Raw genomic sequence first — 20,448 nt, forward strand, 5'->3', positions numbered from 1 at the left:
TCCTCGAAGGCCGGCAAACAAGCGTAATTAGCGCAAACTCCCAATGGTGATTAATTCACCCTGGGGGCGTGGCCAGTTTCATGGGCGGGGCCTGCTTCTAGCATGATGTTTTTGAAACTAGCGCAAAAGATCGTGGAAACTCGAGTTAAAATCGGCCCTTAGGTGTTTAGTGGGTTCTGAAAGATCATGGCAGGAAGGGAAGCGAGGGCAGACAGAGAGCTCTACAGATCTCAGGTTGTGGCTGACCGAATTGAAAGAGGGAAACAGTGCGATAGAACCAGAAAATGCTGGAAACATTCAGCTGATCAGTCAATATCTGTGGAGGGAACAGATAAGTGAATGTTTCAGGTGTAGATCCTTCATCAGTTCTTCACGAACTTGTTTGTTCTCTCCACCGATGCTGATTGACCTGCTGAATGTTTCCAACATTTTCTGCTTCCATTTTAGGTTTCCACCATTTGCAATGTGTTAGTTTGCTTTTTGTTGACAGTGCAATCGATCTTATTTTGCAACTGAGCAAGAATGGCAGGAAGCAGAAAAAGAGTGTGTAGGATAGTGTGTTTGTTAACTAGTTATTAATAGCCAAATAGTCATGGTGGGTTCATCAAGTTTCAATGGATGTACAGTTGTAGATTGGGGAACAACCCATTTAGTGCTTATCATGGAGTTTATTAGTAGAGTGGAACAACAAGATAATAGAGTTATTTTTCATTAGTTACTGGTTACTTGTGTTTAACATAACCAGATTTGGTGTTGTGGCAGTGGCTCCACGGCAAGGTTGGAATGCAGCCGCGGGTAGGCACTTTCTATACAGGGGAGAGGCACTTGGTGCGAGTTGACCTGGAGTTGTTGTAATGCACCTTTTCATGTCCAGCTGACAGTGGGCCTAGAAATAAACTAGAATAATTTGATACACTGATAAAATTCTAAAAAAAAAATAAGCAAAATGCCACGCGGGGCTCCGAGTTAACTAAGTGACCACTTTAGATTGCTGCCACTAACCTAAAAAAAAAGCGTATTAAACGGTTAAATGCTTTTTCGAAAAAAATATAATCAAGTCACAAATGCTGACTGAGTACACTGCAGAATGAGTGCAAGCGTCAACCTGCGGATCCGTCCTTTGGGAAAGACAGCTTAACCTCAATGACATTCTGCTGCATTTGTGTGCGCCATAAGAGCTTAATTTGGCTTGGGTTCTCTGTTACTTCGTCAATATAAATGTGAGATGAATTTTGTATATAGAGGAATACCTGACCTTGAGCAGATGGTTGGTTAAAGTAAAATCTTAACAAAATACAACAAAAAAAAGCTTAAGAAGTATATGTAATCAATTTAACCAAAATCAATTTCAAACATATATTCACAGCAGTCAACAACAAATCTGCCTGGGTGGTTTGATAATAAGTCTTTGATTGAGCAGAGAACTCTGTGTGAGTGGTTAAAGATAGAACAGTTTAAAAACATTTAAACATACCGTCATCACCAAGGTCTCTGAAAAGATTGGTAGTCTGTTTCAAGTTTGTAGCTTGTGTCACTAATGCATCAATATCCTACAGAAGAAAACAATTCAGGTGAATAGAATTAAAAAATAATCTGAAATGTAATTATTATAGATCTCTAAATACCTCTGGTTATGTTTTTATTCTGAATCATTTAATCAACTACTCAAGGAATTAATTGAGCAAAAAAGGATAGGCTTGTTGAACTTAATATCCTTTTCCCATTTAACTTGGAGTTATGGGGGGGGGGGGGGTGTGGAGGGCACGAGGATTGGAACATTGGGCCGGATATTCCGATCCCTATGGGTGTGTACGTGCTGTGCACCCACCCATAGGGACGTCGGAAATTCCGGTTTCAGGCATGCACAATGCATGCGCTGGAAACCGGCATTTCCGATCTGTCAAGAAAGCTCTCGACAGATCCTCCGGCTGCCCTAGAGAAGGGCCTCTGCGGGCGGATTGTTCCGCTTTTTGGAGACCCTCCGCCCGCAGAAAACCCTTACAATTCTTACGCCTGGTAAAAGCAGGCGTAAGGCCTGCTTTTACCAGGATAAGAGTTGAAAAAAGTTAAAAAAAAAAAAAAAATTTCCACTGATTTATCATTTAAAAATACTTTAAAAAAAAGTACGTTTATTTTTAGCCCCGTAAAAAACTTTTAAATTTTTGGAAAAAAAATTAAGTTTTGTTTAAAATAGTTAATTTATTGGACTTTCAAGTCATTTTAAAAATGTGATTTAAAAAAAAAATGTATTTAAAGTTTTACTATGTTTTGGGGGTGATCTCCATTCATATATTTGACAGGTCTTCCTGTCAAATGTATGAAGGGAGATTCCTTTCTTTGATTGGCTCCCCATGGCCCACGTGATCCCAGGGATGCTGCGAACTACCTCCGCCTCTGGGATACGTGGGCCCTGCACACCAGCAGTTTGGAGAGGCTCAGCATCGGAACTGTGCGCCTCCCGGGAGCCCTCAGATTTTTCCAGATTGCAGTCCTCTACCCGCGGGAGGCCTGCGATCGGAATATCTGGGCCAATATTTACCCACACATCTGCTAGCTCCTGTCTGACCCACTCCCTGGGTTGCCAGCTATTCCCATTTGCTGCTCACTGGGTTTTTGGTCACTTTTCCCATGTTTTCAAGGGGTGTCTTGCTGGTTTCCACGGAGCAGGGGCTGACGGGCAGTCTCCAGGAGTGGGGCTTTCACTGACTGCTGCTGCTGCCAATGGACATGGGCGGCACGTGCGACGGGTCCTGGGGCAACTTTATCATACAAACACATTGAGGCAGAGCTTCCGCTTCTTTACACCAGTAAAATCAGCGCAATCCGGGGGGGGAATCGGCCGAACCAGCGCAAAGCATCGGGGAATTTTAAACCTTAGGTGACTTACGCCCAAAACCATTCACACTCGAGTTTCGCTGATCTTTTACATTGGTTCAAGATCAGTTCGGCCAAATCAGGCTCCGCTAGCCACATCCCAGGTCGAAATTGCAAGATTCCGCCAATTGCGCTGGTTAGGGAAGGCTCTTCAAATTGCGCCCCATTTTCTTAGGCGCACAGGCACTAGTAGGCACATTTAAAAAGATTTTCATATCAAAAATTATTCAATTTTCTAAGAAACCAACTAGTGTGCTCCCGATTTCACCAGAAGCAGAAACTCTACCCCATTATAGTATATATTTTATATCATATATTATCCGATAGGAATAAAGTGCCAAAGTCCACCCCCTCCATCTCCTTCATGGTTCACCACACCACAAGGCATAAATCAGTGAAGTATAAGTAATGTACTTACAGCAAAAGGTACTGCAAGACCATTTAGAATGGGGAAATACATTTTATCACCTGCATCAAATGTAACATGAAATCAGAGAGTTTACTACTTTTAGACTAATATGGGCTCAATAATGTTTCTCTATGACAAGCTCGTATGTGAATATAAATTGGGGTAAAAGACTTGCAAACACATCGATTAGCACTTTTCATTTCAGGGGTAGTGAAATATTACTAAAAGTGTGGAATGGTCAGTTTCCTGAGATCTAATTTTTGTGCAGTTCAGTTATAAACGTGTTGAGGCCTGGAAAGGCATGTGGTAAATTCGGCAGGACCACTGTGTCCCCGGCCTTGCTGGGTTCTTCGGCTGCTTTCGGCCTCCCCCGCTGCCTCTCCGTAAATATCGGTGCTTTATGTGATAGAAATTCTTTGAAATCAAACCGAGATTCCACAAACTGTATGTGAACAGCAAATAGGCTCATCCTACTCACTGAGGTAAAGGCGAGTCATAAAGTGTTCTTCTATGTTCAAGTTTAGTCAGTAGTAAAGTACAGGTACTGTGCTTTTTATGTTGCTTTTTGTCTTAAATCCTCTTGTTCTATGCAAAATACAGTTTCTTACAAAGAGGGGGGCGTACATGGGCTAGAAATCTATGAAGGGTGGCTCAGCAACAAAAGTTTGGGAACCTCTGTCCTAGAGAACATACGAACATACAAATTAGGAGCAGGAGTAGGCCACTCGGCCCTTCGAGCCTGATCCGCCATTCAATAGATCATGGCTGATCCGATTACTCCACATTCCCGCCTACCCCCGATAACTTTTCACCCCCTTGCTTACCAAAAATCTATCTACCTCTGCCTTAAGAATATTCAAAGACTCCGCTTCCACCGCCCTCTGAGGAAGAGAGTTCCAAAGACTCACGATCCTCTGTGAGAAAACATTTGTCCTCATCTCTGTCTTAAATGGGCGACCCCTTATTTTTAAACAGTGACCCCTAGTTATAGATTCTCCCACAAGAGGAAACATCCTCTCCACATCCACCCTGTCCAGACCCCTCAGGATCTTATATGTTTTAATCAAGTCACCTCTTATTCTTCTAAATTCCAGCGGATACAAGCCTAGCCTGTCTAACCTTTCCTCATAAGACAACCCGCCCATTCCAGGTATTAGTCTCGTAAACCTTCTCTGAACTGCCTCCAACGCATTTACATCCTTCCTTAAATAAGGAGACCAATACTGTACACAGTACTCCAGATGTGGTCTTACCAATGCCCTGTACAACTGAAGCATAACCTCCCTACTTTTGTATTCAATTCCCCTTGCAATAAATGATAACATTCTATTAGCTTTCCTAATTACTTGCTGTACCTGCATTGTAACCTTCTATGATTCATGCACTAGGACACCCAGATCCTTTTGCATCTCAGAGCTCTGCAATCTCTCACCATTTAGATAATATGCTTCTTTTTTATTCTTCCTGCCAAAATGGACAACTTCACATTTTCCCACATTATACTCCATCTGCCAGATCTTTGCCCACTCACTTAACTTATTTATATCCGTTTGTAGCCTCATGTCCTCTTCACAATTTACTTTCCTACCTATCTTTGTGTTATCAGCAAATTTAGCAACCATACCTTCGGTCCCTTCATCCAAGTCATTTATATAAATTGTAAAAAGTTGAGGCCCCAGCACTGATCCCTGTGGCACACCACTTGTTACATCTTGCCAATCAGAAAATGACCCATTTATGCCTACTCTCTGTTTCCTGTTAGCTAGCCAATCTTCTATCCATGCCAATATGTTACCTCCTACACCATGAGCTTTTACTTTCCGCAATAACCTTTGATGTGGCACCTTATCAAATGTTTTCTGGAAATCTAAGTACAGTACATCCACTGGTTCCCCTTTATCCACAGCACATGTTACTTCCTCAAAGAACTACAATAAATTGGTTAAACATGATTTCCCTTGCACAAAACCATGTTGACTCTGGCTGATTACTTTGAACTTTTCTAACTGCCCTGCTATAACGTCTTTAATAATAGCTTCTAACATCTTCCCTATGACAGATGTTAAGCTAACTGGCCTGTAGTTTCCTGCTTTCTGTCTCCCTCCCTTTTTGAATAAAGGAGTTACATTTGCTATTTTCCAATCTAATGGAACCTTCCCCGAATCTAGGGAATTTTGGAAAATTAAAACCAACGCATCAACTATCTCACTAGCCACTTCTTTTAAGACCCTACGATGAAGTCCATCAGGACCCGGGGACTTGTCAGCCCGCAGCTCCAACTTCCCTGGTGATTATAATTTTCTTGAGTTCCTCCCTCCCTTCCATTTCCTGGTTTACAGCTATTTCTGAACTGAAATGGACTAATCATTGACTTCCAAACCCCTCTTAAAAACTATCCTACGGGAGGGCCCGGGAGAATGGAGGGGTGGGACTGTTATATGCGGAGAACCCATATGATTCAATGAATGAAAAAGCCCGAAAAGGTAGATATAATCTATCTTTCTTCTTCATTTTGCATTTTCCACATTTTATATGAGCGTACCAAATTAGTATAATTCAGGATTAGGGAGGCCCCTGTATAGGAACCATAATACCAGATTTCAGGACCAATAAGAAGTGATTCTGCAACAGTGCCTCAGGGTCGGGGTACCGCAGAAAGCACTCCATTGCTATCACTATAAATAAATAATATAGCTTAGTACATGTATGAGGATTGCTTCAATTGGCAACCTGCAAATGCTGTTAATTAGAACCTTATTGAGGGACTAGCTTAGTTGACAGCTCTCTGGGTCAGAAAGTTGTGGGTTCAATCCTCACACCCGAGTGCATGATCCAGGCTGATATGCCAATGCAGAACGAAGAAAGTGTTGCATTGTCGAAGGTGTTGTCCTACTGATGAGACATGAAACAGAGGTCCTCTCTGCCTGTTCCGGTGGAGGAAATGGACGTTAAAAAGCAGGGAGCTCTCCTGTTGCTCTGGCCAACATTCTTCTCTCAACCAGTATAATTATTAAAATAACAGATTAGCTGGCTGTTTAGCTCATTGGCATTTGTAGGAAAAATGGCTGTTGTGTTTGCCTACACAACAGTTACTACACTTGAAGTAATTCAGTGTTTGAAGCTCTTTTGAGATATTTTCCTGTCACAATGTGCTTTATAACTACAAGCATCATTTAAAAAAAAATTTTAGTTATCCATGAAGCAGTTGTGGAATGGCTGCAATGGCTTTTAAACTGCGTCTGGGCTTTATTCCTTGCAAATTAGTAGCAGTGTAGAATGAAATTTAACTCTGCTGCTTGTTCACCTGTCTACTTTGGCTCTTTGCATCACATAAAATGAATAACTGTCAAGATTTAGAAATTACCCCGTACGATATACAGGGCAGCTAATGGCTCTGCAACCATCCACATAATGGAAGCAATGTTCTAACTCTTCAAAGTACACTTGAAAGATACTTTATTAGCTGTAAAGCGCTTTGGGATGTCCTGAGGTTGTGAAAGGCGCTGTCTAAATGCAATTTCTTTCTTTCGGAATTGTGTGGTGGCAGATGAAATGATAGGACAACAATTGTTGACCCAAATGAAACTGGGAAATGGCTTTCGGTAAAAATTCCAGATGAATCAGGATACCAAATCAGGAATGACCTGCTGAGTATTTCCAGCATTTTCTGTTTTTTTGCCAAATCAAACATGGTTGATCTACAATACAGGCTTGCAGTTCACTAACACTGCTAGCTAAAGCTAAAGGTTAACATTGCAGTTTTCCACAAATAAAACCATTTAAAGAGGTTAAAGCACAGGTATACTCATTTTAACCTGGTGAAAAACCAAGTAAACAGTCACAATTGGGACTAAATGGGCACAATTTCTACATGTCTTGCATGTGGGGTGGGGATACCCTGTTAGACATTAATCAAGGGTTCTCGGAAGATAGAGTAGATATTGCTTTCAAGCAATGGGATGCTCTTGGGTATGTTGCCCAGAACCCTAGGTGGTGCCATTAAAAAGGCTGCTGAGTTGGATCTTATTGTGCCCTATTGATTGAGCATGGGAGGAGTCACCTAAAAGAGTTTCTGCTTTTCATTGCCACCCTGGTCAATGAACACAAATTCTGACGGTTCTTTTTAAAAGATTCCAGCAATTCCTCTACCTGTCCTCACAAAGTTCTGTCCCTGTCAAATGGCAGTTGCATGAACTGTTGCTGCAGCTCCCATGAGAGTGACGCTAAGTGTAGCCGTGCCAATTTGTGGATCTCACTCCTGAGCCCAAGGTGTGAACTGGCATCTTCTTTCAATTTTCAACTGTTTGATCAATTATACTCAATTACTTGGCAAAACCTCACCTACCACAATTACCAGCTACAGTAAAAACCTACTAAATTTGAAGAATTTGCTGGTGATTGAAGAAGTGGAAGTAGGGATTTTATTGAATTGATGGACAATTACATTAAATGAAATCGAATACAGTCATCCGTATGCTTGACTTACCTGCTTTGCTAATTTCTTTTTATCCATCTTACCTGGGGATGAAATAAAATGAAACCATATTTAGTTAAATGTGTAAACTTGTCCATAGCATATAAAGACTAAACAACGACATAATGGTTGGTTTGCTGAAAAGGAAACCATCAGATGACGTCCTAAAGGATAAGTGCGCAGTGTAGTCCACCCCCTTGGGAGAAAAAGTGTTCTGATTGCAATGTGTAGCAAAATCATAAGTGCATTCCAAAATAACATTTTACTATGTTGCTGCACATAGGCACCGAAACTACTAGGGCCAGGGATCCGAACACTTAGACTAGGGCCGCGTCAGTGGGAACCTCTACTGCTGAACTCAGTGAACCTTCCAGGGTCATGAGGAGGTTCCCCAATTAGGCCACAAATGGCAGGTACCCATTCCACTAGGGGCCCATCTAAGGCGCCACCATAGAAAAGAAGCTGAAAAGTCTGGAGTGGTGTCGGGGCCTCACCTTCCAAAATGGACCCCAATGACTCTCCTCTTGGCCTGAACTCCAGGCGAGCCCTCCTTTCACCTTTGTCAGGGAGGTAGGCCCAATCTAACCATGTCTGCCTCACCAACCATATGCTGAGTCCCATTAAAAACCTGGCACATGGGAACACTGATATTCAGAGTACCCAACCTGGCCTCACAACCTCCTATGTCAATTTAAGTTGGCAGAGGCTCTGCCCTCAAGAGGGCACTGAAAAAACTTTAGTTCTAACTTTCATGTTGTCTTAATTTCTTTGCCGGATTTGAACTCGCAGCCACGACTGGTTGCTGATATCGGAAGGTCAGGTGCACCAGGGACCTGGGTTGGGTTTCAGTTTATGTTTCAGGGAGCGAGACGGGGGGCCTCTAACATTACCTTCATCAATTTCAATTTTGAACTGTTTGGTCAATTATATTCAATTACTTGGCAAAAACCCCACCTACAACATGCGCCAGATACGGTAGAAATGTACAAAATTTGAAGAATTTGCTTCATCAAAAATAATTCAAATCTTCAGATTTCCATTTTTTGACCAGCAAACAAGTAAGATCATCAAGTCTAGTTTCCATAAAGGCAAATAAATGTTTTGGGGGGCTTTAAACCGGGGAGCTAAAAAACCTGATTGTGGAAAGAGCAGGATGTGAAACAGCTTCAGATTAAAAAAAAATTAAAATTAACCTGTTAAAAATGTGAAGATTAAGACATAACTACAAACAAAAATGAATATGAGTAAACAATATGGCAGTTGGAGGATCTGAAATTTTCCAGAAAGGGACTGTGAAGATGTTCACAGACTAGGTAGAAAGACAAAAAGCAGCCAGATTGTGTAATTGTGGCGTGTGGAGTTTATATAGGCGATTTCCATTATAAATGTGGACGTGGATTTTATAATGGAAGAAGTTGACAAAAAGCGTAACAAAAACATGACAACAGGAAGTCAAGTGGTGCAGACAGGATGCGTGCACAATGTAAGATTTTTGATAAGATATAGATAGATGAGTGAAAAATAGGATGTGGACTCAAGGTGAGTGACCAGGACAGACAGAGTGATGAAGACACCAAACACCACAGCATTTATGTGAATTTAAATGTGCCTTGGGCAAAAAAAAAAGTATTTGAGGCCGCGATTTTGCCGGCGCTCAGAGGGCGGGTTTGGAGGCGGCTCATAGGTTAAATTTGTTTTGATTGAAGGCGGGTTCCGATCCTGCCATCAACCCGCCTCCAAACAGCTTTCCCAAGTGTCGGGTCCCCGATTTGCGAATGGACCCGACACCTAGCGGCGGGAAGCGGATTAAAGGCAATTGCCTGCCTATTAACAGGTGCTTGCCAGTAGTTGTCAGTCTATTTTTGGATTTTGCTGCTTCTGGGTCAGGTTTCCTGACGTCCGAACACCACGCCAGGTAAGTGTGACATGTTGTGGGTCAGCTGTAATGTTTCTGGATTGATGACAGCTGCAGAAGTGGTGTGAAGAATCCAATGTTGCACATGGTGAGTCTCAGAGGAAAGGAAATGCTGGGTACTGCATTTTTAATACATTTACAGATTTCTTTAGTTTACAAGTTTTTAAATCCATGTCCCGTGCCACCTCATTGGGAGAACCTCTCACCAGTGACAGATCGCTTCTGTCACCTCACCTGCAGCTGCGATCTATTACAGCCTATGGAGGGAGTCATTGGAGCGCCTGGGTGCAAGAGTTCACCTTTGTGCAGTGATTGTCAGTGTTTTCAGCACCTCAATGCTGTCAAACACTGAGAAATCAACAGTCAAAATAAAATTGTGCGTGGTCTCTAAGGAAACCGGCAGATGACGCGTCATCAAATAATGTCATCTGACCCGCTTCCTGTTAATTGGCCAGCAAGCCCGCAGGGCAGGCTTAACAAGGTCAATTAAGGCAAAATCACGTCTGTAGAGCGGAAGCAGCTGGGGGCGGGACTGGAAGCCAGAAACCACCTGACCCGCACCCAACCCGCCTCAATTAATAAAATCGCAGCCTGAAATGCTGAGAGCTGCCAAAACCAATACCAACACTGAAAACTTGTTTAGCCAATTCTGTATTTAGGTATGCAAGTTATTTAAAACTACAGAGATAAACAGACCACCTTTAAAGGCCTTACTAAAAATTAAGCACATTTGTAAATAGGCCCAGTAAATTGTAGGTACGAGGCATAGACTAACAGCTATGCTACTAAATCAGTTATGTTTTTAAATAATGATAATCTTGCAGGATTTTACATTTTTGTATTAGTGCAGTATGTTACACAAATCATGTTGGCTGCATATATCTTTACCTTGTCAGGTTTCTACCTATTGAAAGAATTTGCATTGTGCAGTTTTATCCTTTATGCAACTTAATTGGATCAGTTAGAAGTACACATGAATGAAAAGCTTTCAGTTGAGAAGTTTAAAATCAAGCTTTACATGTTTAAGGACATATTATAAGCATCAAGAAAACAACGTGTCTAGATTTAGACAAATCATCTGGAAACAGAACAGAATTCTTATCTACTTTCTATCTCACCAACTGCAGTAATGACGCATGTCTTCATCTATTTGTCAGTTAATATGAGACACCACAGGCATTGAGTACTGCTACACGCAAGTTTCTTGCAGCAGAGCTGATGTAAGTTGGCAATAATTTTGGGTATGATATTGTTAATGCTCCATTAAACTGAATAGTCAGTAGGTTAATCAACCCTGTCTTCAAGATATCAGAATGTTTTTAATGTTTATACATACGTAACAATCCTCAACAACAGAAAATGCTGGGAACACTCAGCAGGTCAGGCAGCATCGTGGAGAGAGAAACAGAGTTAACGTTTCAGGTCGATGACCCTTCCAGCATTTTCTGTTGTTGTTTCAGATTTCCAGCATCCGCAGTAATTTGCTATTGTAACAATCCTCAGCCTGTCATGAACACATCCTCAGGTGTTAAAAATGTAAACCTGGGACCAACACAGCGAGGCAGTACACAGTTCTGCACTGTGGAGTGGAATGATTTCTCTCTTCAGGCCGTGTTCACACATTTGCTAATGACTGGCTGTCCTCGCAACTAAGCAAGGCAGAAGGCAATCAAATTATTAGGAAGGAAAGGAGAGGCTGAGAAGAAACAAAATCAAAAAAAAATTAGGAATCTCTTTTATACAGTAATGCGGTGTCAAGACTGTAGCCCAGAAATAATTGTTCCATATTTCACCTTGCTGTGTTTATGGCTAGCTTCCAGTGTTTACCTAGGAACAATAGCTTGGTTACCAACAAAGTACAAGCATAATAGTGATGCAGTGGTACAAAGCCTGTCAAGTAAGAGTTGGAAAGCGTTTTTATAGAGAAATCAAAATGAAAAGTCACAACCCATAATGCAAAACATCACCACAATTGAAATGAGTAGAAGGGAAGACAAGCTACAACAGGAAGTTGGGTTTTAAAAGTCTGAGGATTGTGGGTTGAAAGAAAGCCTGAAAGAGCTAAGGAGCTTCACAGTAGGAAAGGATAAGTTAGAATGTCAGGTTTTGTGATGAGTCTTGATTTCCACATAGCGAGGACGTAGGGAGGAGGAGTCTGTAGGACGGCATTTTTAGAATGAACAGCAGAATTATACAATGCAAGTCAAAAACAAACCCATTATTCACATAACCACAACAATTATGATCAACTAGTTTCTTAATTTTGCCCACAGTGCCATCATTCCAACTGTAAACAATACCTTGCCAGTAATCATTTCAGCTACCCAGATATTTGTGCCAGATTTTTGGACCAAACACAACCAAGTGAAAGAGGTAAGGAACGTAAACACCAAACTTTCTCACGCTGACTAGGTGACCCGATCAATTGGTTGATTAATGAAATAATCTTATTCATTTATGGCCAACTAGTATTCACCATTTTGCAACTCTGTTGTATTTATTTCAAAGGGACAAGCATCACCACTTAAAACTCTCTTTCTCCATTTCATCAATTCAAGGAAGGTCACAAAGCCTCTGGAAGATGAAAACCACAACTGGGGTTTATTGACTGCAGATGTAAAGTCACATCTGAAGGTAATATTTAGAACATAAGAAATAGGAGCAGGTGTAAGCCATTTGGCCCTTTGAGCCTGCTCCGCCATTCAATAAGATCATGGCTGATCTTCTACCTCATCTCCACTTTCCTGAACTATCCCCATATTCAAAAATCTATCGATCTCTGTCTTGAATATACTCAACGACTGAGCCTCCACAGCCCTCTGGGGTAGAGAATTCCAAAGATTCACCACCCTCTGAGTGAAGAAATTTCTCTTCAGCTCAGTTCTAAATGGCCGACCCCTTATTCTGAGACTGTGACCCCTGGTTCTAGACTCCCCAGCCAGGGGAAACATCCTCCCTGCATCTACCCTGCCAAATCCTGTAGGAATTTTGTATGTTTCAATGAGATCACCTCTCATTCTTCTAAATTCTAGAGAATATAGGCCTAGTCTACTCAATCTGTCCTCATAGGACAATTCCCCCATCCCAGGAACCAGTCTGGTGAACCTTCATTGCACTCCCTCTATGGCAAGTATATTCTTCCTTAGGTAAGGAGACCAAAACTGTACACAATACTCCAGGTGTGGTCTCGCCAGGGCCCCATATAATTGCAGTAAGACGTCTTTACTCTTATACTCAAATCCTCTTGTAATAAATGGCAACATAACATTTGCTTTCCTAATTGCTTGCTGTACCTGCATGTTAACTTTCAGTGATTCTTGTACAAGGACACCTAGGTCTCTCTGAACACCAACATTTCCCAATCTCTCACCATTTAAAAAATACTCTGCTTTTCTATTTTTCCTACCAAAGTGGATAACTTCACATTTCTCCACATTATATTCCATTTGCCATGTTCTTGCCCACTCATATAGCCTGTCTGTATCCCCTTGAAGCCTCTTTGCATCCTCCTCACAACTTACATTCCCACCCAGCTTTGTATCATCAGCAAACTTGGATATATTACATTTGGTCCTCTCATCCAAATCACTGATATAGATTGTGAATAGCTGAGGCCCAAGCACTGATCCCTGCGGTGCCCCACTAGTTACAACCTGCCAACCCGAAAATGACCCGTTTATTCCTACTCACTGTTTTCTGTCTGTTAACCAATCCTCAATCCATGCTGGTATATTACCCCCAATCCCATGAGCCCTAATTTTGTTTAATAACCTCTTGTGTGGCACTTTATCGAATGCCTTCTGAAAATCCAACCACATCTACTGGTTCCCCCTTATCTATTCTGCTAGTTAGAACCTCAAAAAGCTCTAACAGATTCATCAAACACGATTTCCATTTCATAAATCCATGTTGACTCTGTCCAATCCTATTATAATTTTCTAAGTGCCCAGTTACCACGTCCTTAATAATAGATTCTAGCATTTTCCGTACTACTGATGTCAGGCTAACTGGTCTGTAGTTCCCCGTTTTCTTTCTCCCTCCTTTCTTAAATAGCGGGGTTACATTTGCTACCTTCCAATCTGCGGGAACCATTCTAGAATCTATGGAATTTTGGAAAATGACAACCATTGCATCCACTATCTCTATAGCCAACTCTTTCAAAACCCTAGGATGTAGGTCATCAGGTCTAGGAGATTTATCGGCTTTCAGTCCCATTCATTTCTCCAGTACTACTTTTTTACTACTACTAATATCTTTCAGTTCCTCATTCTCGCTAGACCCTTGGTTGTCCACTATTTCCGGGAAGTTATTTGCATCTTCTTCCGTGAAGACAGACACAAAGTATTGGTTTAATTTCTCTGCCATTTCCTTATTCCCCATTATAATTTCTCCTGTCTCAGCCTGTAAGGGACCCACATTTACTTTCGCTAATCTTTTCCATTTTACATACCTATAGAAGCTTTTACAGTCTGTTTTTATGTCTCTTGCTAGTTTACTCTCATTCTATTTTCCCTTTCTTTATCAATTTCTTGGTCCTCCTTTGCTGAATTCTAAAATCCTCCCAATCCTCAGGCTTACGACTCTTTCTGGCAGCATTATAAGCCTCTTCCTTTGATCTAATACTATCTTTAACTTCTCTTGTTAGCCACGGTTGGACCACTTTTCCTGTGGGGTTTTTGTGCCTTAAAGGAATATATATTTGTTGTAAATTATGTATTAATTCTTTAAATGTTAGCCATTGCACATCCACTATCCTACCTTTTAATGTAGTTTCCCAATCAACCTTAGCCAACTCGCCCCTCATACCTACGCAGTTTGCTTTGTTTAGATTTAAGGCCCTAGTTTCAGATTTAACTAAGTCACTTAAACTCAATATAAAATTCTATCATATTATGGTCACTCTTCCCTAAAGGCCCTTTTACTACAAGGTTATTAATTAACCCTTTCTCATTGGACAATACTAGATCTAAAATAGCCTGTTCCCTAGTTGGTTCCTCAACATACTGATTTAGAAAACTATCTTGCCTACATTCCATGAATTTGTCCTCCACACTATTACTGCAAATTTGGTTTGCCCAGTCTATGTGTAGATTAAAGCCCCCCATGATTACTGTATTATCCTTGTTACATGTGCCTCTAATTTCTTGATTTATACTCTGCCCTACATTACAACTACTGTTTGGGGGCCTATAAACAACTCCCACTAATGTTTTTTGCCCCTTGCTGTTTCTTAGCTCCACCCAAACTGATTCTACTTCTTGATTTTTGGAACTAAGATTCTTTCTCTCTACTGTCTTTATCCCATCCTTTATTATCAGGGCTACCCCTCCTCCTTTTCCATTTTGCCTATCTCTTCTAAAAGTTATGTATCCTGGAAAATTAGTTCCCAACCTTGGCCACTTTGAAACCACGTCTCCGTTATGGCTGTTAGATCAAACCCGTTAATTTCTATCTGTACTATTAATTCATCTATTTTGTTGCGAATGCTTCGCGCATTCAGATATAGTGCCTTTAGCTTTGACTTATTTTTCTTTTTCCTGATGTCACCTTAAGAACATAAGAAATAGGAGCAGGAGTAGGCCATTCGAGCCTGCTCCGCCATTCAATGAGATCATGGCTGATCTTCTGCCTCAACTCCATTCACCGGCCCTATCGCCATATCCCTTGATGCCCTTACTAGTCAGAAATCTATCGACTTCTGTTTTGAATATACCCAATGACTGAGCCTCCATAGCCCTCTGGAGTAGAGAATTCCAAAGGTTCACCACCCTCTGTGTGAAGAAATTTCTTCTCATCTCAGTCCTGAATGGCCTACCCTTTATCCTGAGGCTGTGGCCCCTGGTTCTGGACTCCCCAGCCAAGGGAAACATTCTCCCAGCATCAACCCTATCAAGCCCTGTAATAATTTTGTATGCTTCAATGAGATCCCCTCTCATTCTTCTGAATTCAAGAGAATACAGGCCTAGTTTACTCAATCTCTTCTCATACGACAGTCCCACCATCCCAGGAATCAATCTCATGAGCCTTCGTTGCACTCCCTCTATGGCAAGTATATCCTTCCTTAGGTAAGGACACCAAAATTGTACACAGTACTCCAGGTGTGGTCTCACCAAGGTCCTATATAATTGGAGTAAGACTTCTTTACTCCTGTACTCAAATCCTCCTGTAATGAAGGCCAGCATACCATTTGCCTTCCTAATGGCTTGCTGCACCTGCACATTCACTTTCAGTGACTCTTGTACAAAGACACCCAGGTCCCTTTGAGCATCTGCATTCCCCAATCTTTCACCGTTCAGGAAATACTCTGCCTTTCTGTTTTTTTCTACCAAAGTGGATAACTTCACATTTATCCATATTATATTCCATCTGCCATGTTCTCACCCACTCACTGAGCCTGTTGAGATCCCTTTGAAGCCTCTTCACATCCTCTTCACAACTGACACTGCCACCTAACTTTGTGTCATCAGCAAATTTGGAAATGTTACATTTAGTCCCCTCATCCAAATCATTGATATAGATTGTGAATAGCTGGGGCCCAAGCACCGATCCTTGCGGTACACCCCACTAGTCACAGCCTGCCATCCTGAAAAAGACCTGTTTATCCCTACTCTTTGTTTTCTGTCTGTTAACCAATTCTCAATCCATGCTAGTATATTACCCCCAATTCCATGTGCCCTAATTTTGCTCACCAACCTCTTATGTGGGACCTTATCGAAGGCCTTCTGAAAATCCAAATACTCCACATCTACCGGTTCCCCTTTGTCTACTCCACTAGTTACATCCTCAAAGAACTCCAATAGGTTTGTCAAACAGGATTTTCCTTTCATAAATCCATGTTGACTCTGCCCAATCTTACTATTAGTTTCTAAATGCCCAGTTATTGCATCCTTTATAATAGATTCCAGCATTTTCCCAACTACTGATGTGAGGCTAACAGGTCTGTAGTTCCCCTTTTTCTCTCTCCTTCCTTTCTTAAATAGCGGGGTTACATTTGCTATCCTCCAATCTGCAAGAACCGTTCCAGAATCTATAGAATTTTGGAAGATGACAACCAATGTGTCCACTATCCCAATGGCCATCTCTTTCAAAACCCTAGGATGTAGGTCCTCTGGTCCATGGGATTTATCGACTTTTAGTCCCATAAATTTTGCTAGTACTGTTTTTTTTTTAACTGATCTACTACATCACTGATGCCTTATTACCTTTGTTACTCTCTCTGTCCCTTCTTGACCCACACTGCTTATTTTTACCCAACACTCTGCTCTAGAGTCTTGACATTTCTCTCACTGCTTTTAAATGTACTCTGTCCTGAATCCTCCTGCCACCACCCCCCCCCCCGCTTCATTAGTTTAAATCCCTGTCTACTGCCCTAGTTATTCAGTTCGCCAGGACACTGGTCCCAGCCCGGTTTAAGTGGAGCCCATCCCAACGGAACAACTCCCTCTTTCCCCAGTACTGGTGCCAGTGCCCCATGAACCGAAACTCCTTCCTCCCACACCACTCTTTGAGCCACGCATTTGAACCTCTAATCTATTTGTCCCTATGCCAATTTGCATGTGGCTCAGGTAACAATCCAGAGATTATTACCTTTGAGGTTCTGCTTTTTAATTTGGATCCTAGCTCCTCAAACTCCCTCAGCAGAACTTCATTCCAAGTTCTGCCTATGTCGTTGATTCCTACGTGGACCACGACAACTGGATCCTCCCCCTCCCACTCCAAGTTCTTCTCCAGCCGTGAGGAGCTGTCTTTAACCCTGGCACTGGGCAGGCAACACAACCTTCGGAACTCTCGGTCGCGGCTGCAGAGAACAGTATCTATCCCCCTGACTATACTGTCCCCTATCACAACTACATTCCCTTTCACTCCCCCCACTTGAATGGCCTCCTGCACCATGGTGCCATGGTCAGCCTGCTCATCCATCCTACAGGCTTTTCCCTCATTGACACAGGCAGCAAGAACCTCATACCTGTTGGACAAGGGCAAAGGCTGAGGCTCCTCCAGCACTGCACCTGGGGTCACCTTAGCTGCCTCAGTTGCAGTCACTCCCTCCTGTCCCTGACCACTAACCAGACCTGTACCACTATCTAACCTAAGGGGTGTGACTGCTTCCTGGATCAAAGTGTCCAGGTAAGTCTCCCTATTCCTGATGCCCCGCAATGTCTGCAGCTCAGACTCCAGCTCAAAAACTCTGAGCTGAAGTTCCTCAAGATGCAGGCACTTACTGCAAACGTGGTTGCCCGGGATCACAATGCTCTCCACAAACTCCCACATGCTGCAGTTGCGGCACACCGCCTGCACTGCCATCCCTATATGACCTTGATTTATTTAAATTAATTTGTAATTAGGTAACTTAGTTTACAGTGTAGTTTCTTGACTACTTACTTGATTTAGATTAAGTTAAGGGTACTGAAATTAAATATCTACCTGTAACACAAAATACTACAAGCAGTGTAGGCAAAAAGCAACAACTTCTTCCCTCTCTTCTCCAAATTCCCACTCTTTCCAAATTTCCAACCAAAGCACTCTGTTCAAGTCCACTCCGTTTAACCCCGCTCTGTGCTCTGCAGAAATGTTTACTTTTGTACACTTGGAGCCTCACCCAATTTACAAGTGATGATTCAACTGCCCTGCTCCTGGTGATTAGCGCCTATTGAAGGCAAGCACTTACACCTGGCTGATAGTGAACTACCACTGGCAGTCAGCTTCTGTTGTACTCAACATAGAATCATAGAGGACAGAAGGCGGCCATTTGGCCCATCATGCCTGTGCCAGTGAAAAATATAACTTACTGCACTGTTGTACTGCACGCAGATGTTAACTTATTGAACTGGATGATAACTTACTGCACTTTTTTTCCAGCCACGGCTGTGCCAGTGGTTCATAAATGCTTACAATAAATATTGCCTGTTTTCATCCCTATTCAAGCACATCTATTGTGCACGTTACTCACACAAATATATTCAAATGATTTAGATACAGTGTGTTCCATTCTCCTTCACAATAGTTAGCAATCAGTAAAGTTCTCCTTCCCACCATTAAATTAACGGCTTTTCATTTTTGAACGGCTTCCCTACAAACCTATTAAAAACAATTAACATTCTTAAAATTCTTCAGCACAAAGAATTAATTTGCTTCTTTGTACTAATGGCGCAACGGTGATGTCTCTCGCACGTCACATATATCTTTCAGCACAATTTAAGCATAAAGGAATTGTTGCCAGCACTGTCCAGGGAAACCTATTATGTTGATATTACAAGAGCTTGACTTTACTAAAACTGGATTATCCACAATCAAGTTATGGCCTGCTACATGCCATGATTTGTGATGCAATCTTACCAGTGCAACAAAGATTTTAATAAGCCTAACATCAGAAATTCATCCGCAAAAAAATTCGTAAACTGCAAGTATATTTTTCAATAAAGATTACATTTTGTGGATTCAAATAATTGTAGCTTTTCCATTTTGTAATTATTTTAATTTTCAACAGAACAGTTTCATAATTGCAATCCTTTTAATTTCTTTTGTTGAAAAAAAATGGATGAGGCACTTTCACAACCTCTCCCTCATATAAGAGCTCAGATATTGGCACTGTAATCTATTTAAAGGTGCAGTTTCCTATATTGCAAATATTATGGCCCAATTTTAATAAATATCAAAAGCAATTTGCAGATTTTCTAGGATTACCTGACTACAACACTAACGATGAGGACTGATGAGCTACTTTCACTAGCGTGACCACCAATGTGCCCTCTAATTTTTTTTTGGTACGCGGTCCCTTTAAATCTTTTCCAGTGGCAGCAGCTGGTGAGCGTCCGGCGCGGGTCCTCCTGATAGGTGAGCGACCGCGCACCTTGGGGGGGAACATTGATAACCACCACTCGGGACAGTTTGCACTATGCTGACTAATTTTAGGTTCCTTCCCTGTCCCCCGCTATAATAGTCAACAATCTGGCAGAGGCTGGAAAAGTTATTTAATGCCATTTTGTAAATTTAAGAAAATACATGTTGTTGTCACGCATGCACAGAGTTATTTTTATGCCATTACTAAGTTGCACTAGCAATTTCAAAAGGTCTGCTCAGCGCTGCTTCCTCATTGGTGGATGGCGAGAATTGAGGGCAATGCTGAGAATTTCCCCAGACTCAGATTGCTGACTATTAAAATGGAGGACATGCTGGAAGATATGAAAACACTTGGGGGGAAAATTTCGGTTGATTTGCGCCTCCCGTTAGCGTCTAAGAGGGCACTTATGGGGTGCAAAGCAACTAGCGCCCGGGCACGGTGCCGATAACACCTCCCGCGAAATTCAGTGGGAGGGTAACGGTGGTGGTAACAGATAGCGTCCCGCGGCACTGCGCCTCCGGCGATGACATCATCGCCGTGCGCAGCACCCCGCTCATGCCACGGCCGCGATCTTCGGTAGTGCCCCGACTTACCGCCGTACGCTATATCCGACAGGGTATGGGGGGCGTACTTGCAGCTGGGGCGGCGCAAATCAAAGGGGAGGTGCTGGGCAGCCATTTTTGTTGCTGGCCGCCTGCCAAAACCTGCCCCCGTTGCTATATCCGGCCTCCTGTGAAGCCCCCTCCCCGCGGGGTGCTGGCAGCACTCCGTGAGCCCAACACTCCTCAAGTGCCGGGCTCTTTAGCTTGGTAGCCCAGCTGGGCCCCGGGTTGCGCTGCTCTAGGCCCCTCCCCTTTAATAAATAAGTGGGCTAATACCTGCTGCCTGTTTTAGGTCCCCTTGCTGAAATTCAATATTGTAGAGCGCAGCAGGAG

The 20,448-nt window shown here is 42.3% G+C and overlaps 1 protein-coding gene across 3 annotated transcripts in view; it reads right to left on the minus strand.

The window, feature by feature from the left end:
* Positions 1 to 20,448, minus strand: part of micu2 (mitochondrial calcium uptake 2) — a 572,545-nt gene that overhangs the window by 135,884 nt on the left and 416,213 nt on the right. For all 3 annotated transcript variants that reach the window (XM_085999181.1, XM_085999180.1, XM_085999182.1), the window contains 2 exons: positions 7,770 to 7,801; positions 1,475 to 1,550 (listed from right to left, as the gene is read on the minus strand). In XM_085999181.1, coding sequence (XP_085855307.1) covers positions 1,475 to 1,550; positions 7,770 to 7,801 — 108 coding nt within the window. The remainder of the gene's footprint in view (positions 1 to 1,474; positions 1,551 to 7,769; positions 7,802 to 20,448) is intronic.

This window comes from Somniosus microcephalus, chromosome 10 (assembly GCF_052327205.1).
Source record: "Somniosus microcephalus isolate GS21.2 chromosome 10, FLI_Smic_1.0, whole genome shotgun sequence".
Lineage (NCBI taxonomy): Eukaryota > Metazoa > Chordata > Chondrichthyes > Squaliformes > Somniosidae > Somniosus > Somniosus microcephalus.